This window comes from Balaenoptera musculus, chromosome 5 (assembly GCF_009873245.2).
Source record: "Balaenoptera musculus isolate JJ_BM4_2016_0621 chromosome 5, mBalMus1.pri.v3, whole genome shotgun sequence".
NCBI classification, from domain to species: Eukaryota; Metazoa; Chordata; class Mammalia; order Artiodactyla; family Balaenopteridae; genus Balaenoptera; species Balaenoptera musculus.
In genome coordinates, this window is record NC_045789.1 from 7285146 (window position 1) to 7308385 (window position 23240).

General features: G+C 37.0%; 1 protein-coding gene across 1 annotated transcript in view; it reads right to left on the reverse strand.

Moving 5' to 3' along the window:
• MARCHF1 (membrane associated ring-CH-type finger 1) overlaps nucleotides 1-23240 on the reverse strand; it is a 338485-nt gene that overhangs the window by 179238 nt on the left and 136007 nt on the right. Inside the window, exon 2 of the mRNA XM_036853192.1 lies at nucleotides 16015-16065. Coding sequence (XP_036709087.1) covers nucleotides 16015-16065 — 51 coding nt within the window. The remainder of the gene's footprint in view (nucleotides 1-16014; nucleotides 16066-23240) is intronic.

Sequence of the window (23240 nt, forward strand, 5' to 3'; positions counted from 1 at the left end):
CTAAAGGAACTAGAGAAAGAAGAAAAAACAAAACCCAAAGTTAGTAGAAGGAAAGAAATCATAAAGATCAGAGAAGAAATAAATGAAATAGAAACAAAGAAAACAATAGCAAAGATCAATAAAACTAAAAGCTGGTTCTTTGAGAAGATAAACAAAATTGATAAACCATTAGCCAGACTCATCAAGAAAAAGAGGGAGAGGACTCAAATCAATAAAATTAGAAATGAAAAAGGAGAAGTTACAACAGACACCGCAGAAATACAAAGCATCCTAAGAGACTACTACAAGCAACTCTATGCCAATAAAATGGACAACCTGGAAGAAATGGGCAAATTCTTAGAAAGGTATAACCTGCCAAGACTGAACCAGGAAGAAATAGAAAATATGAACAGACCAATCACAAGTAACGAAATTGAAACTGTGATTAAAAATCTTCCAACAAACAAAAGTCCAGGACCAGATGGCTTCACAGGTGAATTCTATCAAACATTTAGAGAAGAGCTAACACCCATCCTTCTCAAACTCTTCCAAAAAACTGCAGAGGAAGGAACACTCCCAAACTCATTCTATGAGGCCACCATCACCCTGATACCAAAATCAGACAAAGATACTACAAAAAATGAAAATTACAGACCAGTATCACAGAAGAAGATAGATGCAAATATCCTCAACAAAATACTAGCAAACAGAATCTAACAACATATTAAAAGGATCATACACCATGATCAAGTGGGATTTATCCCAGGGATGCAAGGATTCTTCAATATATGCAAATCAATCAATGTGATACACCATATTAACAAGTTGAAGAATAAAAACCATATGATCATCTCAATAGATGCAGAAAAAGCTTTTGACAAAATTCAACACCCATTTATGATAAAAACTCTCCAGAAAGTGGGCATAGAGGGAACCTACCTCAACATACTAAAGGCCATATACGAAAAACCCACAGCAAACATCATTCTCAATGGTGAAAAATTGAAACCATTTCCACTAAGATGAGGAACAAGACAAGGATGTCCACTCTCACCACTATTATTCAACATAGTTTTGGAAGCCCTAGCCATGGCAATCAGAGAAGAAAAAGAAATAAAAGGAATACAAATTGGAAAAGAAGAAGTAAAACTGTCACTGTTTGCAGATGACATGATACTGTACTAAAGATGCCACCAGGAAACTACTAGAGCTAATCAATGAATTTGGTAAAGTTGCAGGATACAAAATTAATGCACAGAAATCTCTTGCATTCCTATACACTAATGATGAAAAATCTGAAAGAGAAATTAAGGAAACACTCCCATTTACCATTGCAACAAAAAGAATAAAATACCTAGGAATAAACCTACCTAGGGAGACAAAAGACCTGTATGCAGAAAACTATAAGACACTGATGAAAGAAATTAAAGATGATACCAACAGATGGAGAGATATACCATGTTTTTGGATTGGAAGAATCAATATTGTGAAAATGACTATACTACCCAAAGCAATCTACAGATTTAATGCAATCCCTATCAAATTACCAATGGCATTTTTTACAGAACTAGAACAAAAAATCTTAAAATTTGTATGGAGACACAAAAGACTCTGAAGAGCCAAAGCAGTCTTGAGGGAAAAAAATGGAGTTGGAGGAATCAGCCTCCCTGACTTCAGACTATACTACAAAGCTACAGTGATCAAGACAATATGGTACTGGCAGAAAAACAGAAATATAGATCAATGGAAAAGGATAGAAAGCCCAGAGATAAACCCACGCACCTACAGTCAACTAATCTATGACAAAGGAGGCAAGGATAAACAATGGAGAAAAGACAGCCTCTTCAATAAGTGGTGCTGGGAAAGCTTGCCAGCTACATGTAAAAGAATGAAATTAGAACACTCCTTAACACCATACACAAAAATAAACTCAAAATGGATTAGAGACCTAAATGTAAGACTGGACACTATAAAACTCTTAGGGGAAAACACAGGAAGAAAACTCTTTGACATAAATCACAGCAAGATCTTTTTTGATCCACCTCCTAGGGTAATGGAAATAAAAACAAAAATAAACAAATGGGACCTAATGAAACTTAGAAGGTTTTGCACAGCAAAGGAAACAACAAACAAGACGAAAAGACAGCCCTCAAAATGGGAGAAAATATTTGCAAACAAATCAACGGACAAAGGATTAATCTCCAAAATATATAAACAGCTCATGCAGTTCAATATTAAAAAAACAAACAACCCAATCAAGAATGGGCAGAAGACCTAAAAAGACATTTCTCCAAAGAAGACATACAGATGGCGAAGAAGCACATGAAAAGCTGCTCAAATCACTAATTATTAGAGAAATGCAAATCAAAACTACAATGAGGTATCACCTCACACCAGTTAGAATGGGCATCATCAGAAAATCTACAAACAACAATTGCTGGAGAGGGTGTGGAGAAAAGGGAACCCTCTTGCACTGTTGGTGGGAATGTAAATTGATACAGCCACTATGGAGAACAGTATGGAGGTTCCTTAAAAAAAATAAAAATAGAATTACCATATAACCCAGCAATCCCACTACTGGGCATATACCCAGAGAAAACCATAATTCAAAAAGACACATTCACCCCAGTGTTCATTGCAGCACTATTTACAATAGCCTGGTCACGGAAGCAACCTAAATGCCCATTGACAGATGAATGGATAAAGAAGATGTGGTACATATATACAATGGAATATTACTCAGCCATAAAAAGGAATGAAATTGGGTCATTTGTAGAGACGTGGATGGATCTAGAGACTGTCATACAGAGTGAAGTAAGTCAGAAAGAGAAAAACAAATATCGTATATTAACGCATATAGTGGAACCTAGAAAAATTGTACAGATGAACCGTGTTGCAGGGCAGAAATAGAGACACAGATCTAGAGAACAAACGCATGGACATCAAGGGGGGAAAGTGGCAGCAGGGGTGGTGGTGTGATGCATTGGGAGACTGGAATTGACATGTACACACTAATGTGTATAAAATGGATAACTAATAAGAGCCTGCTGTATAAAAAATAAATAAAATAAAATTCAAAAATAAAGGAGGGGCTTCCCTGGTGGCGCAGTGGTTGAGAATCTGCCTGCCAATGCAGGGGACACGGGTTCGAGCCCTGGTCTGGGAGGATCCCACATGCCACGGAGCAGCTAGGTCCGTGAGCCACAATTACTGAGCCTGCGCGTCTGGAGCCTGTGCTCCGCAACAAGAGAGGCCGCGATAGTGAGAGGCCCGCGCACCGCGATGAAGAGTGGTCCCCGCTTGCTGCAACTAGAGAAAGCCCTCGCACAGAAATGAAGACCCAACACAGTCATAGATAAATAAATAAATAAATAAATAAATAAATAAATAAATAAATAAAAGAACGTGAATTTCTAAAAAAAAATAATAATAAAGGAAAAAAGAATGAGGGATAGTGTGGATGAGTGAATGGGTAGAAGGAGGGGATAAAGCAGTGATGGCTTCGGCAGCAGCAATAGCAAAAGCTCATCCTACCAGCCACGTCTTGTCATCTCTTCCTCAGAAATTGTGACCTGACCAGTCATCACCTCTAAGTATCTGTGGGTTCACATAGATCTGGGTGGTGTGACGGACAGACCACAGTGGATGCTGCCAGGGTTCCACCCACACCCAGCTTGGCCCCTTTTACCATGTGAGGTCCTGACTCCTGAAGCACCTGGGCACTTTGGTTTCTAAAGTTCTGCCACTGGGATTCTCTTTGGAAAACTGCCCTGGGCGTCTTAGCTTCCTTATGCGAGAGAGTCACAGTACCTGGACGTTTCCCTCTGTGTAAGTGACCTGAGCCTGGATGGCTGGTGAGGAGGGTAGAAGCCCTGCTTCTCTGCCTCAGGTGGGGACAACTTCAAGTTCATTTTATACTGCAGGGTCCCCTTGCAGGATCGGGGGGACTTTTCTTGACTTCCTCCTCTTTCCGTCCTGCTTCTCCTAATATACTCCCACAATACATCACTGCAAAAGATTCCCATCTCAGCATCTGCTGTGGGACACATGACGTAAGACAGATTCCTATTACACATTCATGTGGAAAAGTGGAGTAGGATATTTGAGCCTAGAATTCATGGCATAAATCTGGGTTAGAAATATCTATTTGAGAGTTGTTGGCATATTGATTCTATACTGTCATGAGGCTGGATGAGTTCACCTAAAAAGTGAGTGTATATAAAGAAAAAGCCGCATGATATAAGAAGGTCTCAGGCTCTCTTAATCTACCACCACCACTTTTACTAATCCAACTAAATGTTTACTCATTTCCTCAGTTTCGGTCTCAGGACAGATCCTGACCCAGGCTCTATGAGAGTTCTCAAATTAGTCCACCTCATTTCTAGCTGTTTCCTAATTCTACATCCCATTTTACTTCATCAACCTGTCAAATTTACCCTCTCAAGGTATGTAGTCTGAAGGTATGGCTGATTTATAGGTCCCTTGTATAAGCAAACCAAGATGGATCTCTCAGTAACTCAGAACATTAAATGCCTGTTCAGAGATGCAAATACTTGGCTCAGGTTCAGCTGAACGAACTCCCAATACATGTTAAATTGGTGGAGCACATTCACCTTTACCTTGCTGGAAAACACATTGGAATCTTAAAGGCAAAGCTGGCAAAATAGGAAGAGATGAAGATTTACAGAAGTAGAATCAAGGTATTTATTTGATCAAAAGAAAACACCTATTTAAAATGTACATCCTTAAAAATGTTTGTTGAATAAATTGTGTTGACTATACTATACACCTTTATTTATTGCAGAATAAGCTGGGGCACACAGAGAGGGAAAGGAAACACTTTAGCATTAATATTTCATACACTATGTACTGTCTTTACCTTAACGTTGTATATGATATTCCTAGGTAGATACCAACTGAACATTTTAGATGACGCTTTGTCAAGTAAGTGAGGTCTATGGTATACAATAGGGAATAATGGAAGCTAACTGAAACATCATTTTAAGGTAGTAGCTTTTGAATTTCTTTTCATAAGTAGATTAGATTCCATGAGCTGCTTCCTACATAGACCAAAAAGCATAAAGTGTTTTGTTTAAAAGAAAATGCTAGATGTTGATTTCAACTGAAAGTACAAGCCTCTCTTTCCTTTTGACAGTTTGCTCTTGAAAGGTTTTTCTTGTGAAATACATAATATACTGTTGCTAGTTGAATGTAATGAGGCCTCACCCTAGAAAAAAGAAAAGAAAAGCCAAATTTCGCTAATTTTGCTTCCCGAGGAACCTATTTGTGAGCCATATGTGTGTTAAAAAGCAGCAACAAACACTAATATCAAAAGCAGCTTTTCAGAGGAAAAGTAAGTGAGAAAAAAAAGAAAACTGGCATGTTCACACTGAGATATTTTGACAATCTCACATACATTGTTTTAAACTTATATAGCTTCTCTGTAGCTTTTGCAGCAGCATTAACGTATCCAAGGCACACAAATCCTACTAGAGTAAAAAAAAAAAAAAAAAGAGTCACAAGTATATCTTATATGTCCTAAAACAAGCTAGAAATATAAACTAATAAAAAACTCAGAGTTGGAATGACCAGAAAACTCAAACTATAATCACAACTGAATAATATAGGGTAGAAAGATTCAGACATAAAGACTAAGGAGAAAAAGTTTAAATGTTTACTAACAATTCAACATTTGTTATTTATCCCACACTTCGATATTTCATATTCACAGCAGCAAGATCATTCAGGAGTTACACAATCCTGAATATCAAAAATAATAATGTTCCGTTTCTAATGTTCTGTTTACTAAAAAAAATGTCTCAAGGATCTCGATGGATTCTAAATCCATCTCTATGTTTCCAAGCCAGGGAACACTTGTACAATTAAAGAGAATGTATCCTACGACCAACGTTCCATCTCAAAGGTCCCTGAAAACTATTTTGAGTACCTTTCTTCTTCTAATCCATGTTTTCTGGCTTCCATGCCTTGTACTTATATGCCTTTAAACATACTTTCCTTGTTTTTGATCAAGTCACACCCCTCCTTCAAGTCCCTGTTTATATACAGTTCTTCCCTAGTGCTATCCTGTCACCAGACGGAAGCGGTCATTCTCTGAACTCCCACAGCCTGCGGTCTGTACTCTTTTGGCTGGAGCACCAGAGGGTCCCGTGACTATGCCCAGGGGCAGTGATCTGATCTCCTAGGACCCCTCATAGGACTGAACTTGTAGCCATATTCATCCCTACGGTTTATTACAGTGAAAGGACACAAAGCAAAATCAGCAAAGGAAAAAGGCACACGGGGTGAAGTCCAGAGGACATTAGGAACAGAGTTCCAAACTTCCCCAAGTTTACTCCCAGGGGAGTCATACAGATGCGCTTAATTCCTGCAGCTGTGAGTTGTGAGAACAGATGAGAAGTGCTGTCTACCAGGGAGACTCGTGAGAGACCCAGTGTTCCAACTTTTTACTGGGGGCTGGTCTTATAGGTACCAACTGTCTAGCATGTACCCAAACCCCAGACTCCCAGAAGGAAAGCAGGAATCTAGGATAAACTGTCTTTTTTGCACAATTTAGGCATCATGCGCCATTCTTACCGGTTAGGGTGGTGGTACCCCACTCCTGAAATCCCAGATGCCAACCAAAGGCCAGGCCTTTCTAAAGGTGAGAGGCGCAGGGTTGCTTGCTCTGTTATCTTTTTTGCACATAGTTCTACTTAATATATATTAAATTATAATGTACGTATATATTAAATTACAAGTTATATATCTATGTCATATCTCAACTCCTTCTCTGTAAGCTCACTGAGGATTTGGAGGGGACTTTTTCATGACTCCGTCATTCCCAGTATAGAATAAGATTGCTGACGGAGACATTCCACAAATACTAATGACGAGAAGGTCTGATTCATTAAGAAACTGTAGGAAACAGGCAGGAAAGCAGACTCAGTGGCATGCAGGATGGTTCTGCTACCCCAGCCTGGAAGGAGTCCTCTGAACTGTGACTTCCCTTTATCAAAGGATCAGGGATGGCACAAACTTGACAACAGTTAAGGAAGATGCCCATTATGAGTTTTAGTGCTACTGACCTAACAGAATTTTTATTGTTAAAAACACATGCACTTTTTAATGAAACAAGAATGTGCAGTATTTTTTCAATAAAATTATGTCACATCACAAACGTTTTACTTAATCCTAAATTTAACTTAATCCTGTCCAATCTGTTACTTATTCTTATTCCGCTGAGAAAACAATATATATACTATAACCCGTGTCACAAATTCACTTGCTCACAAAAAGATTACTGAGTACTTACTGTACTGTGAGACATCAGTATTAAGAGCCCCATAATAAGAGCAGCTCATACTTACACAGTGCTGGGTACTGTGCTAAGTACCCCTCTGAGAGAGATACTGTTAGATATTCTTATTTTACAAATAAAGTTACTAAGGAAGTTAAATATGCTGCTAAGCAGTTACTCTGAATATATACTCTTAATTACTCTGTTATGCTGATGATCACACCCTTGAGAAACTCAGTCTTTTTTTGACATAAAAATTATTTTGACAAAGTTAGAGAAAAAATACCCTTGTTCTACTTTAATGTCTTTTTTTCCACCACTTTAAAAGTTAAAGGACTTGAGGAGACCTTCAAGATGGCAGAGGAGTGAGAAGTGGGGATCACCTTCCTCCCCACAAATGCATCAAAAATACATCTACATGTGGAACAGCTCCTACAGAACACCTACTGAACGCTGGTAGAAGACCTCAGACTTCCCAAAAGGCAAGAAACTCCCCACGTACCTGGCCGTGTGGCTGACAGGGTCTTGGTGCTCCGGCCGGGTGGCAGGCCTGAGCCTCTGAGGTGGGAGAGCTGAGTTCAGGACATTGGTCCACCAGAGACCTCCTGGCTCCATGTAATATCAAACAGCAAAAGCTCTCCCAGAGATCTCCACCTCAACACTAAGACTCAGCTCCATTCAACAACCAGCAAGCTACAGTGCTGGACACCCTATGCCAAACAACTAGCAAGACAGGAACACAATTGCACCCATTACCAGAGAGGCTGCCTAAAATCATAGTAAGTTCACAGACACCCCAAAACACACCACCAGACAGGGTCCTGCCCACCAGAAAGACAAGATCCAGCCCCACCCACCAGAACACAGGCACCAGTCCCCTCCACCAGGAATCCTACACAACCCACTGAACCAACCTTAGCCACTGGGGACAGATACCAAAAACAACAGAAACTACGAACCTGCAGCCTGTGAAAAGAAGACCCCAAACACAGTAAGTTAAGCAAAATGAGAAGACAGAGAAACACACAGCAGATGAAGGAGCAAGGTAAAAACCCACCAGACCTAACAAATGAAGAGGAAATAGGCAGACCACGTGGAAAAAAATTCAGAATAATGATAGTAAAGATGATCCAAAATCTTGGAAATAGAATGGAGAAAATACAAGAAATGTTTAACAAGGATGTAGAACTAAAGAGAAAACAAACAATGATGAACAACACAATAAATGAAATTAAAAATTCTCTAGAAGGAATCATTAGCAGAATAACTGAGGCAGAAAACAGATAAGTGACCTGGAAGATAAAATAGTGCAAATAACTACTGCAGAACAGAGTAAAGAAAAAAGAAGAAAAAGAACTGAGGACAGTCTCAGAGACGTCTGGGACAACATTGAACACACCAACATTCGAACTAGAGGGATGCCAGAAGAAGAAGAGGAAAAGAAAGGGACTGAGAAAATATTTGAAGTGATTATAGTTGAAAACTTCCCTCATATGGGAAAAGAAATAGTTACTCAAGTCCAGGAAGCACAGAGAGTCCCATACAGGATAAATCCAAGGAGAAACACGCCAAGACACATATTAATCAAACTATCAAAAATTAAATACAAAGAAAAAATATTAAAAGCAGCAAGGGAAAAACAACAAATAACAGACAAGGGAATCCCCATAAGGTTAACAGTTGATCTTTCAACAGAAACTCTGCAAGCCAGAAGGGAGTGGTGAGACATACTTAAAGTGATGAAAGGGAAGAACCTACAACCAAGATTACTCTACGCAGCAAGGATCTCATTCAGATTCAACAGAAAAAGTAAAACCTTCACCGACAAGCAAAAGTTAAGAGAATTCAGCACCAGCAAACCAGCTTTACAACAAATGCTAAAGGAACTTCTCTAGGCAGGAAACACAAGAGAAGGAAAAGACCTACAAAAACAAACACAAAACAATTAAGAAAATGGTAATAGGAACATACATATCGATAACTACCTTAAATGTGAATGGATTAAATGCTCCAACCAAAAGACACAGACTGGCTGAATGGATACAACAACAAGACCCATACATATGCTGTCTACAAGAGACCCACTTCAGACTTAGGGACATATACAGACTGAAAGTGAGGGGATGGAAAAAGATATTCCATGCAAATGGAAATCAAAAGAAAGCTGGAGTAGCAATTCTCATATCAGACAAAATAGACATTAAAATAAAGACTATTACAAGAGACAAAGAAGGACACTACAAAATGATCAAGGGATCAATCCAAGAAGAAGATATAGCAATTGTAAATATTTAGACACTCAACATAGGAGCACCTCAATACATAAGGCAAATGCTAAGAGCCATAAAAGGGGAAATCGACAGTAACACAATAATAGTAGCGGACTTTAACACCCCACTTTCACCAATGGACAGATCATGCAAAATGAAAATAAATAAGGAAACACAGCTTTAAATGGCACATTAAACAAGGTGGATTTAATTGATATTTATAGGACATTCCATCCAAAAGCAACAGAATACAATTTCTTCTCAAGTGCTCATGGAACATTCTCCAGGATAGATCATATCTTGGGTCACAAATCAAGCCTCAGTAAATTTAACAAAATTGAAATCGTATCAAGTATGTTTTCCGACTACAGCGCTATGAGACTGGATATCAATTACAGGAAAAATTCTGTAAAAAATACAAATACATGGAGGCTAAACAATACACTACTTAATAACCAAGAGACCACTGAAGAAATCAAAGAGGAAATGAAAAAATACCTAGAAACAAATGACAATGAAAACATGAGGACCCAAAACCTATGGGATGCAGCAAAAGAAGTTCTAAGAGGGAAGTTTACAGGAATACAAGTCTACCTCAAGAAACAAGAAACATCTCAAATAAACAACCTCAGCTTACACCTAAAGCAATTAGAGAAAGAAGAACAAAAAAACCCCAAAGTTAGCAGAAGGAAAGAAATCATAAAGATCAGATCAGAAATAAATCAAAAAGAAATAAAGGAAACGAAGCAAAGATCAGTAAAACTAAAAGCTGGTTCTTTGAGAAGATAAACAAAACTGATAAACCTTTATCCAGACTCATCAAGAAAAAAGGGAGAAGACTCAAATCAATAGAATTAGAAATGAAAAAGGAGAAGTAAAACTGACACTGCAGAAATACAAAGGATCATGAGAGATTACCGCAAGCAACTATATGCCAATAAAATGGACAACCTGGAAGAAATGGGCAAATTCTTAGAAAAGCACAACCTTCTGAGACTGAACCAGGAAGAAATAGAAAATATAAACAGACCAATCACAAGCACTGAAATTGAGACTGTGATTAAAATCTTCCAACAAACAAAACCCCAGGATCAGATGGCTTCACAGTCTAATTCTATCAAACATTTAGAGAAGAGCTAACACCTATCCTTCTCAAGCTCTTCCAAAATATGACAGAGGGAGGAAAACTCCCAAACTCATTCTACGAGGCCACCATCACCCTGATACCTAAACCAAAGATGTCACAAAGAAAGAAAACTACAGGCCAATATCACTGATGAACATAGATGCAAATATCCTCAACAAAATACTAGCAAACAGAATCCAACAGCACATTAAAAGGATCATACACCATGATCAAGTGGGATTTATCCCAGGGATGCAAGGATTCTTCAATATAGCCAAATCAATCAATGTGATACACCATATTAACAAATTAAAGGAGAAAAACCATATGATCATCTCAATAGATGCAGAAAAAGCTTTTGACAAAATTCAACACCCATTTATGATACAAACCCTCCAGAAAGTGGGCATAGAGGGAACTTACCTCAACATAATAAAGGCCATGTATGACAAACCCACAGCCAACATCATTCTCAATGCTGAAAAACTGAAACCATTTCCTCTAAGATCAGGAACAAGACAAGGTTGCCCACTCTCACCACTATTATTCAACATAGTTTTGGAAGTGTTAGCCACAGCAATCAGAGAAGAAAAAGAAATAAAAGGAATCCAAATCAGAAAAGAAGAAGTAAAGCTGTCACTGTTTGCAGATGACATGATCCTACACATCGAGACTCGTAAAGATGCTACCAGAAAACTACTAGAGCTAATCAATGAATTTGGTAAAGTAGCAGGATACAAAATTAATGCACAGAAATCTCTTGCATTTCTATACACTAATGATGAAAAATCTGAAAGAGAAATTAAGGAAACACTCCCATTTACCATTGCAACAAAAAGAATAAAATACCTAGGAATAAACCTACTTAGGGAGACAAAAGACCAGTATGCAGAAAACTATAAGACACTGATGAAAGAAATTAAAGATGATACAAACAGATGGAGAGACATACCACATTCTTGGATTGGAATAATCAACATCATGAAAATGACTATACTACCCAAAGCAATCTACAGATTCAATGCAATCCCTATCAAACTACCAATGGCATTTTCCACAGAACTAGAACAAAAAATTTCACCATTTGGATGGAAACACAGAAGACCCCGAATAGCCAAAGCACTCTTGAGAAAGAAAAACAGAGCTGGAGGAATCAGGCTCCTGGACTTCAGACTATACTACATTGCTACAGTAGTGAAGACAGTATGGTACCGGCACAAAAACAGAAATATAGATCAATGGAACAGGATAGAAATCCCAGAGATAAACCCACGCACATATGGTCACCTTATCTTTGATAAAGGAGGCAAGAATATACAATGGAGAAAAGACAGCCTCTTCAATAAGTGGTGCTGGGAAAACTTGCCAGCTACATGTAAAAGAATGAAATTAGAACACTCCCTAACACCATACACAAAAATAAACTCAAAATGGATTAAAGACTTAAATGTAAGGCCAGACACTATCAAATTCTTAGAGGAAAACGTAGGCAGAACACTCTATGACATAAATCACAGCAATATCCTTTCTCACCCACCTCCTAGAGAAATGGAAATAAAAACAAAAATAAACAAATGGGACCTACTGAAACTTAAAAGCTTTTGCACAGCAAAGGAAACCATAAACAAGATGAAAAGACAACCCTCAGAATGGGAGAAAATATTTGCAAATGAAGCAACTGACAATGGATTAATCTCCAAAATTTACAAGCAGCTCATGCAGCTCAATGTCAAAAAAACAAACAACCCAATCCAAAAATGGGCAGAAGACCTAAATAGACATTTCTCCAAAGAAGATATACAGACTGCCAATAAACTCATGAAAGAATGCTCAACATCACTAATCATTAGAGAAATGCAAATCAAAACTACAATGAGGTATCATCTCACACTGGTCAGAATGGCCATCATCAAAAAATCTACAAACAATAAATGCTGGAGAGGGTGTGGAGAAAAGGGAACCCTCTTGTACTGTTGGTGGGAATGTAAATGGATACAGCCACTTTGGAGAACAGTATGGAAGTTCCTTAAAAACTAAAAATAGAACTACCATACGACCCAGCAATCCCACTACTGGGCATATACCCTGAGAAAACATAATTCAAAAAGAGTCATGTACCTCAATGTTCAATGCAGCTCTATTTGCAATAGCCAGGACATGGAACAACCTACGTGTCCATCAACAGATGAATGGATAAAGAAGATATGGCACATATATACAATGGAATATTACTCAGCCATAAAAAGAAACGAAATGGAGTTATTAGTAGTGAGGTGGATGGACCTAGAGTTTGTCATACAGAGTGAAGTAAGTCAGAAAGAGAAAAACAAAATTGTGTGCTAACACATATATATATGGAATCTAAAAAAAAAATGTTTATGAAGAACCTAGGTTCAGGACAGGAATAAAGACACAGACGTAGAGAATGGACTTGAGGACATGGGGAGTGGGAAGGGTAAGCTGGGACAAAGTGAGAGAGTGGCATGGACTTATATATACTACCAAATGTAAAACAGATAGCTAGTGGAAGCAGCCGCATAGCACAGGGAGATCAACTTGGTGTTTTGGTCCACCTCGAGGGGTGGGATAGCGAGGGTGGGAGGGAGACGCAAGAGGGAGGGGATATGGGGATATATGTATATGTATAGCTCATTCACTTTGTTATACAGCAGAAACTAACACACCATTGTAAAGCAATTATACTCCAATAAAGATGTTAAAAATAAAAAAGTTAAAGGACTCAAATATTACTAGAATTTGCCACCTCCTTCTTGGTAAGTTATGTGGTCTTAATGAAGAGTTTATCACTTAGTAATTCATTAAAAAGTAGTGAGGGCTCAACAGTGGATTTAGGATTTGTGGCTGTCATTCTGAATATAAGTAAAAGTAGCAATATATTGTCTTAAGTCTAATAAACTTAAGCACACTGAAATATTTTCACCCCCATGGGCGTGTGATGGTTTGAGTTTTTGTGACTGTACAATTACAATGACTGTTTAAGGGGAGAGCTTTTCTTTTCTCTCTGAATAGAATGCATTTTATCATTAATTGTCTCCCACACAAGCCTGCAATTAAAATGTATCAAATAAACTGTTTAGTCATAATTGAAAAAAAAAAGAATGAGTCTAGAACATTTATGATGCAGTTTGGCAAACCAGTCAATAAGACCTGCCAGTTCATGTTCCTAATCTAAGATAAATTACCATCAAAATGGATAACACCCAATATTTATATCTAATACCTTTTGCAGGTCATCTCATAGAATATGGATTAGCAAATAGTTGTTAGACTGATGACAGCTCACACTTGTCTTATTGTCCCAAACTTGTATCATCTTTGAATAAAATTTCTTCATACTACTCCTATTTTAAAAGTGTTATCAATAGTCTGTGAATACTGTTAATACAAAAGAAAAAAGTATTTCTGAGAGTAATAAGATGTACATGAAAGATATACATTAAACAGTAATAAAATCAATAGTATGTACCAATAAAATCAAGAGCGTTGCTCTTGGAGATGCAAATACACACACAAAACATGTATCAGAGCCTGGAAGGCGAATTCATAGAAGGGAAACTACACTTCTGACTTTTTCTTAAAGAATAAATGAAAAGGTAAAAGCTATGAACAAGCTGCATTATGTCAAAGTCAAACAGCCGTTTGGAAACGCAGATACAATTTTACCCCTGGATCATGAAGCAACTGTCATGACAAAGGAGTTGCCAGTACTGCCTACAGGTTTGTAGGTCAACATTAACACTCACATTCAGAAAGCTGACGACGCCCTGTAGTTGCAGGGAAGGCTCTCCGTGATGTGATGGAGACGATTGACATTTGAAAGGTATTGTTTTGATTTACAACCACTTAAGAAAACCTTCAATGACTGATACCATCGCCTCATGTCCCAGTGGAGGCAAGTGTGTCTCAGGGCGGTTAAGTGAGTGTCTCGGGTCCCATAAGTAGGAAGTGACAGTGGCGACTTAGACTCACGTCCTCCGTCTGAACGGCTAGTGCTTTAACCACTGGGCCACATGGGCTCTCAAATGTTAGGAAGGTGGCCAGATTGCAATGTCCTTAGAGATGTACAGTTCCAACTACTGAGATACAATTCTCTGTGGGTCTCTTGCATCTCTGCATGTCTTGGAAGCAGAAACATTGACTGCTTTTGTTCTGGACTATCTTACTACGCATGTACAGTGGAGAGCATTGCAACACAGTGATGTGGTCTCCCTATGGAGCGCTGGACAGGCATCCTTACTGTGTATTAAAAACACTAGAGTTTCCTAAGAGCAGGATTCCATTCCCATACTCAACCCAGCGTGTTGACGGGTGTCAACTGACCATCTTAACATGGTCTCATAAGAATCAGCCTCAGGAATCCCACTTAAGAAAATGCTGATAATCTGGCTACTGCTATTTTTCAATTTGTAATAAAGTCCTTTGTTTGTGAAAACAAGACAAAACAAAACAAAAACTTTTCTATGGAAGTGGGTCTGTGTTCTGTAGTGCCTATGGTTTATTGCTGTTTTGGGGGCCCCCTTGAAGGAAAATAATACAAAATTACATTTACAAAATGGAGCTCAGGGCTGTGGTGTTGGCAAGTGAGGGGCCCTGCTGTGGAAGTTCTCGTCATGGTAAATTCAGCTTTGTCAGAATTATATTTTTGGAAGTCATAATTTTCCAATTTCACAAATGGCTCTAGATGATTTTTCACTCCCCAAGTACCAAGTCTATAAACTGCATAGTGCCTCATCTTAGAGAATAGCTCTTAATTTTTGTTTTCTAGGAGAAATAAAAATCTAGAGGATCTCTCCCATGCCATGAGATTTTCAACACCCTCGTGTCTTGCTTGGATTTATAGGCAGTCTAGGGAGTATTTTGGTTTATTCATCCATCGACTCTATAAAGCAAATATGACCAAACTAGTGTCTTAAATTAAATTGTTTTCTAAAACATGTCCTGGTTAGATTCCAGCATAGTTGAGCCCATACTCCTGGAAAAATTGAATTCATGGGAATTGTACCATGATGTTGATAGAGTTTCACCTTGGGCGTGTGGTAGCTTTCTGAGCCGAAGTGAGAGAAGAAACATATTTTGAGTGACACTCGGAAAGTAGCAAATTATCTTTTGCATACAGCACTGAAGAGGAAAAATAGCTTCACTCATTTTGCTGTATGAAATCAATCACAGTAAACTCTTAAAATATTTAAGATCATTAACAAGTCATGTTTGTGTATTGCTCACAGATAAGAGTAGCAGGTTAAATGTTAGAAAGTATTTACTTGAACTCATAAAATATGTAAATTAATAAACAATTAAGAAAGTGAATACAGTTCACCTACTTTTGAAATATTACTTGATCGACTTGCAGATCGCCCTGGGGATTTGTCATTCTGAAAAATAAAATTAGAGACATTGATTTAAAATATAGCAGTATTCTTTGCTGCTGAGAAAAGAAAGCACAGCACAGGCCAATGTGTAGATGTTCTCTGTATTGTTCTAACAGACATAAAAATTGCTTACACAGGATGGTATTTCTTTTACCAAATTTTATTTCTCTAGTATATATCGGTGTCCTTTTGAAAATGTTTCAATTATTATCAGGTTATATATCAGTCTAGGAGTATTTATTTCCAGGAAACACTTATTTCTCTAGAAAAACATATGAAGTTCCTTGGAAATAGAATTAGAAATGAAAATATAGTCCATTATTTCCCCTTTTCTTCTTCTACCAGTAAATTCCGGTTCTCAGTGTCAGTAAATATTGCATACTGGGTACATGGTGCATAACATCTAACTCCTGTTCTGCTAAAATACATTTTATCTGTCTGTTCAGTTATTTTATTTTCAAAATTTTAAAAAAATTAAAGGTAATTTAAAATTTTAAAACATTTAATCATTTAAATTAAAAATACTTAGAAATTATTTTAAAATTTAAAACTTAAAAATAAGTTTGGTTTTTTTTTTTTTTTTAACATCTTTATTGGAGTATAATTGCTTTACAATGGTGTGTTAGTTTCTGCTTTATAACAAAGTGAATCAGCTATACATATACACGTGTTCCCATATCTCTTCCCTCTTGCAACTCCGTCCCTCCCACCCTCCCTATCCCACCCCTCTAGGTGGTCACAAAGCACCGAGCTGATCTCCCTGTGCTATGCGGTTGCTTCCCACTAGCTATCTGTTTTACGTTTGGTAGTGTATAATTTTAAAAAATTATACCTCAGTTCTTGCCTCTTAAGGAATTTCCAATTTCAGAGGAAAGAAGCATGAAAAAAAGCTTTTGAATAGATACATTTTTTTTAAAGTCATACAACTGTAAAGTAGAATGGGTCCTTGAAGAGTGGCACTACCTCATTCAAAGCCTGGAGGCCTTCTGTTGCCTGTAAGCAGGGCCAGTCCAGGGCCTTATGGCCAGAGCTGGCGGGAAACTGACCCGACAAATCAGAATGTGTGGTACATATACCAAGAGATCACAGCACCCCTTTCCTGCTGTGGAAAAATTGTTGGAAGAGCCTGTTCCGGAAACCAGAAGTTTGTGAAGGATCTGTATTTAGCACTTTAGGATTCTTTTTAAAAAACACTTCTGAGCATCTGGACTGAACACCACAATGGATCTGAGGAGACAACTACAGTGCATCTTGACAGAGGTCATTTTTGAGAACGAAGCTGTTATAACAACCTGTGGGTCTGAAATTGTCCTGTGATAACTGCTCGAGACAGTTTCAGAAACACAGGGTAAATGTGTTATTGTGGAAACACAGTTGCTGCACTCACTGCAAGCTGTCATTGTCCGGCACAGGCTTGCAGACATTTCAGCTGAACAGTACTTTTTCTTTTACATGCGACATCCATCTCATCCAACCACGGATGTCACGGTGGAGCATGTTATTACAGACCGGGATGAGTCACAACTGTACGATTAGTTACACCTCGTAACAGCCCCGTGATCCAGCTGGAGATTAATGTGTGTGTTCCCTGAAGACATTTTTCCTTGATTAGCTTCCTCTGGTGATGGAGAGAGGTACTTTTCTACTGACATTTCAACTCCTCTTCTAGAGACAAGAAAACAAAACCAATCCATCTTTCCTTCTCAGTGAAATTGAGGATTTTGACACACTATTGCATAGAACAGAGGTCAATGATACAACAGGCTTTGAGAGGAGTTTGGTTGTCCTGGTTGTTTTACTATGTTTTCTATTTTTACATGATATTTGAGAACATGATCAAGGAACGAGAATTGAAAACTCTTCAGCAAGAACCAAGAAGTACTATTTGTACAAGAAATTGATCTGGCATCAGATTACTTAATTTTTCCAACCAAACGGGACTTTGTCGTGTTTTGAGATTAAAAACAAGGAGAGCCAGGTCCTTCCACAACTGTGAATGAGTTCAGTGTGAGGTCGTAATAAGCAGATAATTCTCATATGCTTCCGCCTCCCCCAGTCTAATGGGAGGGAGCCTCTGCTTTACTATCTCGTACTTCAAGAGACCTTTTACATTGAAATCAGTTAGCTCTATTTCCTCTTAATACAAGGTTAGGCATTGAAGGAAATAAACAAGCTTAGGCAAAGGCTAACTTTTTGCCGTGGCTAAGGTGTCTATTATTTCTATTCCAGTTAACACACGGGAACAGAGAGGTTACCCTATTGCTGCAACGGCGGTGATATAAAGTGGGGTTTTGACTTGAACTAGACCTGTACCCGTGCACTAGTTCTAGCAGGAGTGTATTTGAGATCTCAGACTTCCAAATTCCTCACTGTGAAATGGGCAGATAATATATTGGGGATTGGATCAAATGAGTTATAGATGAAAACATTTTAGAGATTACAAGTTTATAATATTTCCATTATTATTCACAGGTAGAGGAAACACCCAAAGAGGCCCCTCAAAAATCATGACAATCATCACAGGTTACTAGACCCATAATTTCAACATAAACACCTCTCTATCCTGCAATTCTACCTCTACTGTGGATTAGATTCTGGCATATAAAATTCAAGGATGGAAAATCAAATTTCTCTCTACCAAAGGGGACTAAGGAAGTCTGGTCTGCCTTGCTTTTGAAGCAAAGCTCCACAAGCACTTTCCCTCTTGGAACACTTCCAAAGCAATCTGTTCAATTTGCTACTAATTAATTGAATGGCTTGTCCCATTACTATTGCAATGACATATTCTTCTTTGTAGATTAGCCAAATATGGTTGTCATACTTCATTATGATCAGTTTAAATTCTTTACCTTAGATTAAATAGAAGCTGTCTCAGAATCTAACATAACTTACTGGTACCCAAATTATAGTAACCTTGTAGGTCACTAAAAGCTGAAACCAACAAGAGTTCCAGACAAGTCCACATGAAAATTATGGGATCTTCAAGCAATAATGTTGATGAGCTATCTTAGTAGATCAATCTTAGCAGATTGTTCAGAGTATGCAGAGAGAGAGACTTCTAGTTTCATAAGCATGTTAGAATGTTTTCAAAATTTCTAATTTTTGGTTTGATATGAATGTATCTGACATTGTTAGTTTTGTTTTGTGATTATTATTATTAATATACTAATTGTTTTTCAAATTTGACCTTACTAAACATGGTTGGATTTTTATTACCAGCAAGAAAAAATGATTACCAAATGAGGAAATCATTACGAAATTGGTTTAATACATTTAATATTGTAATCTAAGGAAGGTGACATAGTTCCTTTAAAAGGGGATGCTCTGTGTTAAAGAATGTATAATGCAGTGGACTTGTATTTATCTACAGAGGAATACTCTGTATATCCATCGATCAGAAGAGGGCAGTAAGGAAGCTTGAAGGAGGGTTTTATTTGTTTGTTTGTTTGTTTTTTATTTTTTATGTAAACTAAAGGAAAAAACAAATTATTTCTGAGTTCAGAAATCAGAATAAGACAATCTCACACAGACCACTGCTATGATGCTATTCTGTAGTTTTCCTCCTTTGTCCTCTGCCCCACCCCCTCTCCCCCCAGGCTAAAAGTCAAGATATTTGAAAGGAGAAAAATAAATGAGGCAATTTTGAGGGTCATCTGAAAAGTTCTAAGTAGACCATGAAACTATTTCTGCGAGAACAATTAAAGAATTAAAACTTGAAATAGAAGAAAAGTCTTTGAAAGCAATGTGGTTTGTAAACAAAAAATAAATGACACAGAGGAACTGAATGATACAATGAAACTCAATCAATAGATGTATTAAAAATCTCATGTCCTTTAAATAAAAAATACTTTAAAAATTTATGTGGCTTCAAATAGTACCTCAACAAAAATCTTCAAGTAGAGATTTTATAGGGTACTTCTTTTGATATTGAGTCAGTAAAATTAGAAATAAAAATTTGAAATGTTACTAATAAATCTTGATCACCTCAAAACTAACACATTTTAAGATAATGCTTGGTCCAAAGCAATAACTAACTGGAAAATTATAGACAGAAACTCTGGAAAATGTTATACTAAGACCTATGCAACACAACAAAAGCTATATCCAGATAAAAATTTATGACTGCAAAAGCCTTCGTTACTAAAGAACACAGTAACAAAAGAATGCAGTAAAAAGAAATAATAAAATATAAAAGCTAAAACTCATTAAATGGATATAAATAAGAAGGATAAAGAAATATTTCTTAAAGCAGGTTTTTGAAAATAATTACAAAATAGATGAATTTCCTATAAGACTTATTAAGGAGAACAGAAATATGTAAGAAATAAGACAGGATAATCAAGGACACAGAAAAGATTAGAAAAATTAAAAGAGAATGCTGCATGTAATGGTATTACAACAAATTTGAATACCTAAAGGAAATGAATCACATTCTAGCAAAATAAAAGTTGTCAGAATTTATTCAAGAAGAGGAAAATTTGAATAGGTAATTAACAAAGAAGAGATTGGGTAAGTAAATAAAAGTCTATATGCCCTGCAAAGGATAAGGGCATGATGATTTCACAATTGAGTTGTATCTTACTTTTAAAGAACACATAATTCTAATTTTATTTACAGTATTCTTGACCGTAGGAACATAAACTTCCTTAATCCATATTATTAATTCTGCATAAATTAATCTCCAAATGTGTTAAGACAGTATCCAAGAAGATATAAAGAGGGAAAAGAAAATTATGCTCTGGTCTTATTTTGGCCTACAGACACAAAAATTCTTTTAAAATATTAGCATATATCTAATAGTAGTCTGTATCTTTGATACACCAGCAGTGTACCAAAAAATGCTGAAGGAATAAAATAAATAGGATTTATTCCTGATACTTCCTTATCAGGAAATCGATCAACAATTCATTAGATTAATACATCAAAAGCGAAAAACTATGATCTTATATTTAAGATGTTTAACAAACCTCGACAGTGTTACTATAATGTAAGCTCTAGGTAAAATAAAAATTGAAGGAAATCTTTAAAAGTGATAAAGACAATATCCTAAAAACCATTACCAAATATTAGTCTAAATGGTAAAATACTAGAACTATGTTAATTAAAGAAATTCTATTAGGGCTGCTTGCTCTTGTTATTATTCAACTTGACTTAAGAGTTTCTAACAAATTTAACAACAAGAAAGTGAAATATTTGATAGAAAAAATTATTGAAAAAGAAGCAATAAACCAATTTTCTCTGATTGATATGATATGATAGAAATTCCAACTGCCTCTAGTTATAAAAGAAAACTGCAGTAAATGAGACTTCAGTACGATGGCTAGATACAGGATACGTATATCATGGCAGAGTCTACTAAATTTCCTAAAACCCACTATCCCTTCTTCTGTCCTAAGAAAATAGTAATTAGGTATACATCATCAGTCACGTTACATCTCCCAGGCTTCCTTCCAGCTACAGGTTGCCTGTGGCCAAATTCCCTCCAGTGAGATGTGGATAGAGCTAACAACTGTCAGTTTCCTGCTTGTCCCGTACATCTAAACTTTCCTCCATACTCCTTCCTACTGCTCTGTGCTAGGATGGTGTCTATCAGAGCAAGCCAGGAAGCACACACTAAAGACGGTAGAGCTGAATTCCCCTGAGTTCCTGAATGACCACACAGTGAAAAGCCATGTGCCAATTTGGGACACACACTCTAAACCATCACCAGAGAGAAATTAACTTGTGTTTTTTTTTTTTTTTTTTTTTTAAATTTATTTATTTATTTATTTATTTATGGCTGTGTTGGGTCTTCGTTTCTGTGCGAGGGCTTTCTCTAGTTGTGGCAAGTGGGGGCCACTCTTCATTGCGGTGCGCGGGCCTCTCACTGTCGTGGCCTCTCTTGTTGCGGAGCACAGGCTCCAGACGCGCAGGCTCAGTAGTTGTGGCTCACGGGCTTAGTTGCTCCGCGGCATGTGGGATCTTCCCAGACCAGGGCTCGAACCCGTGTCCCCTGCATTGGCAGGCGGATTCTTAACCACTGTGCCACCAGGGAAGCCCTAACTTGTGTTTTTTTGGGGCCACCACATTTCTGGATTTATTTATACAGCAGTTTAGTCTAGCCTAATGGAAATACTGCAAGATCAATAGCTTTCTCTCTTCTAGTTTTAAATATCCAGAAATGTAAAAATAAAAACCAAATCTATAAAACATTTAAGAATAAATTTAACAAGGAAATCGTAAAGTCTTATTAAAAATATAAAGTATCATATCTTAGGAGTATAAATCATGATCTGAATAAATGCTTCGGTGGCAAGAATATTTCATAAAATATAAATCCTCTACAAATTGCCATATAAATAGAATGTGGTTCCAGTGAAATCTCCAATGGGGTTTATTTCTTCTTTTTGGAAGTAGAAAGGAGATAGATAAAATGATCTTAAAGAACATATATAGAAAAAGAAATGCCTGAGAATATCCAAAAAATAATGAAAAAAAAGGACATCTCCTTGTGCTAGCACTGCCCACATTAAGTCACTGTGATTAAGTCAATATGGTATTGGCATAAGAATTAATTAAAATCAGTAAAATCCAGAACAAGAAATCCAAAAATAGGCATAAGAATTTCACATTTTAAAAAACTACTATTCAAGTTAATATTGAAAGGATAGTTGATATAATAAATGCTTCTGGACAACTGGCTATCCATGTGAAAGAAAAGGTGAAACCCATATCAAATAATATATACAGTCAGACTCCAGATAAAACAAAGTCTAAAATGTAAAAAATAATAAAGTTTTTAAAATAAGCCTATATTATAAATGCAGTCTTGGAGTGACGGAGATCTATATAACTAATACAGGAACCAGAAGCTATAAGTTGCTTCTGGTTACATTATATTGGAAAAAATACAAAAATGAAAGTGAATAAACAAACAATTGAGTTAGAAAAAAGTACAACACAGAAGACTGATAAAGTTCAATTTCTATAATAGTCAAAGAGGTTTTGTCTAGTCACAGAAAAAGGTGACAGAAAGAATCCCAATAGAAAAAAAATCAAGCGAAAGATAGGAATAGAAATGCACAAAAAAGGACTACAGATTGTTAATAAGCATATGACAACATACTTAAAATCACAAGCAGTCAGGAGAATGCAAATTAAAGTAACAAGACATTGCTTTATACCCATTATGCTGGAAA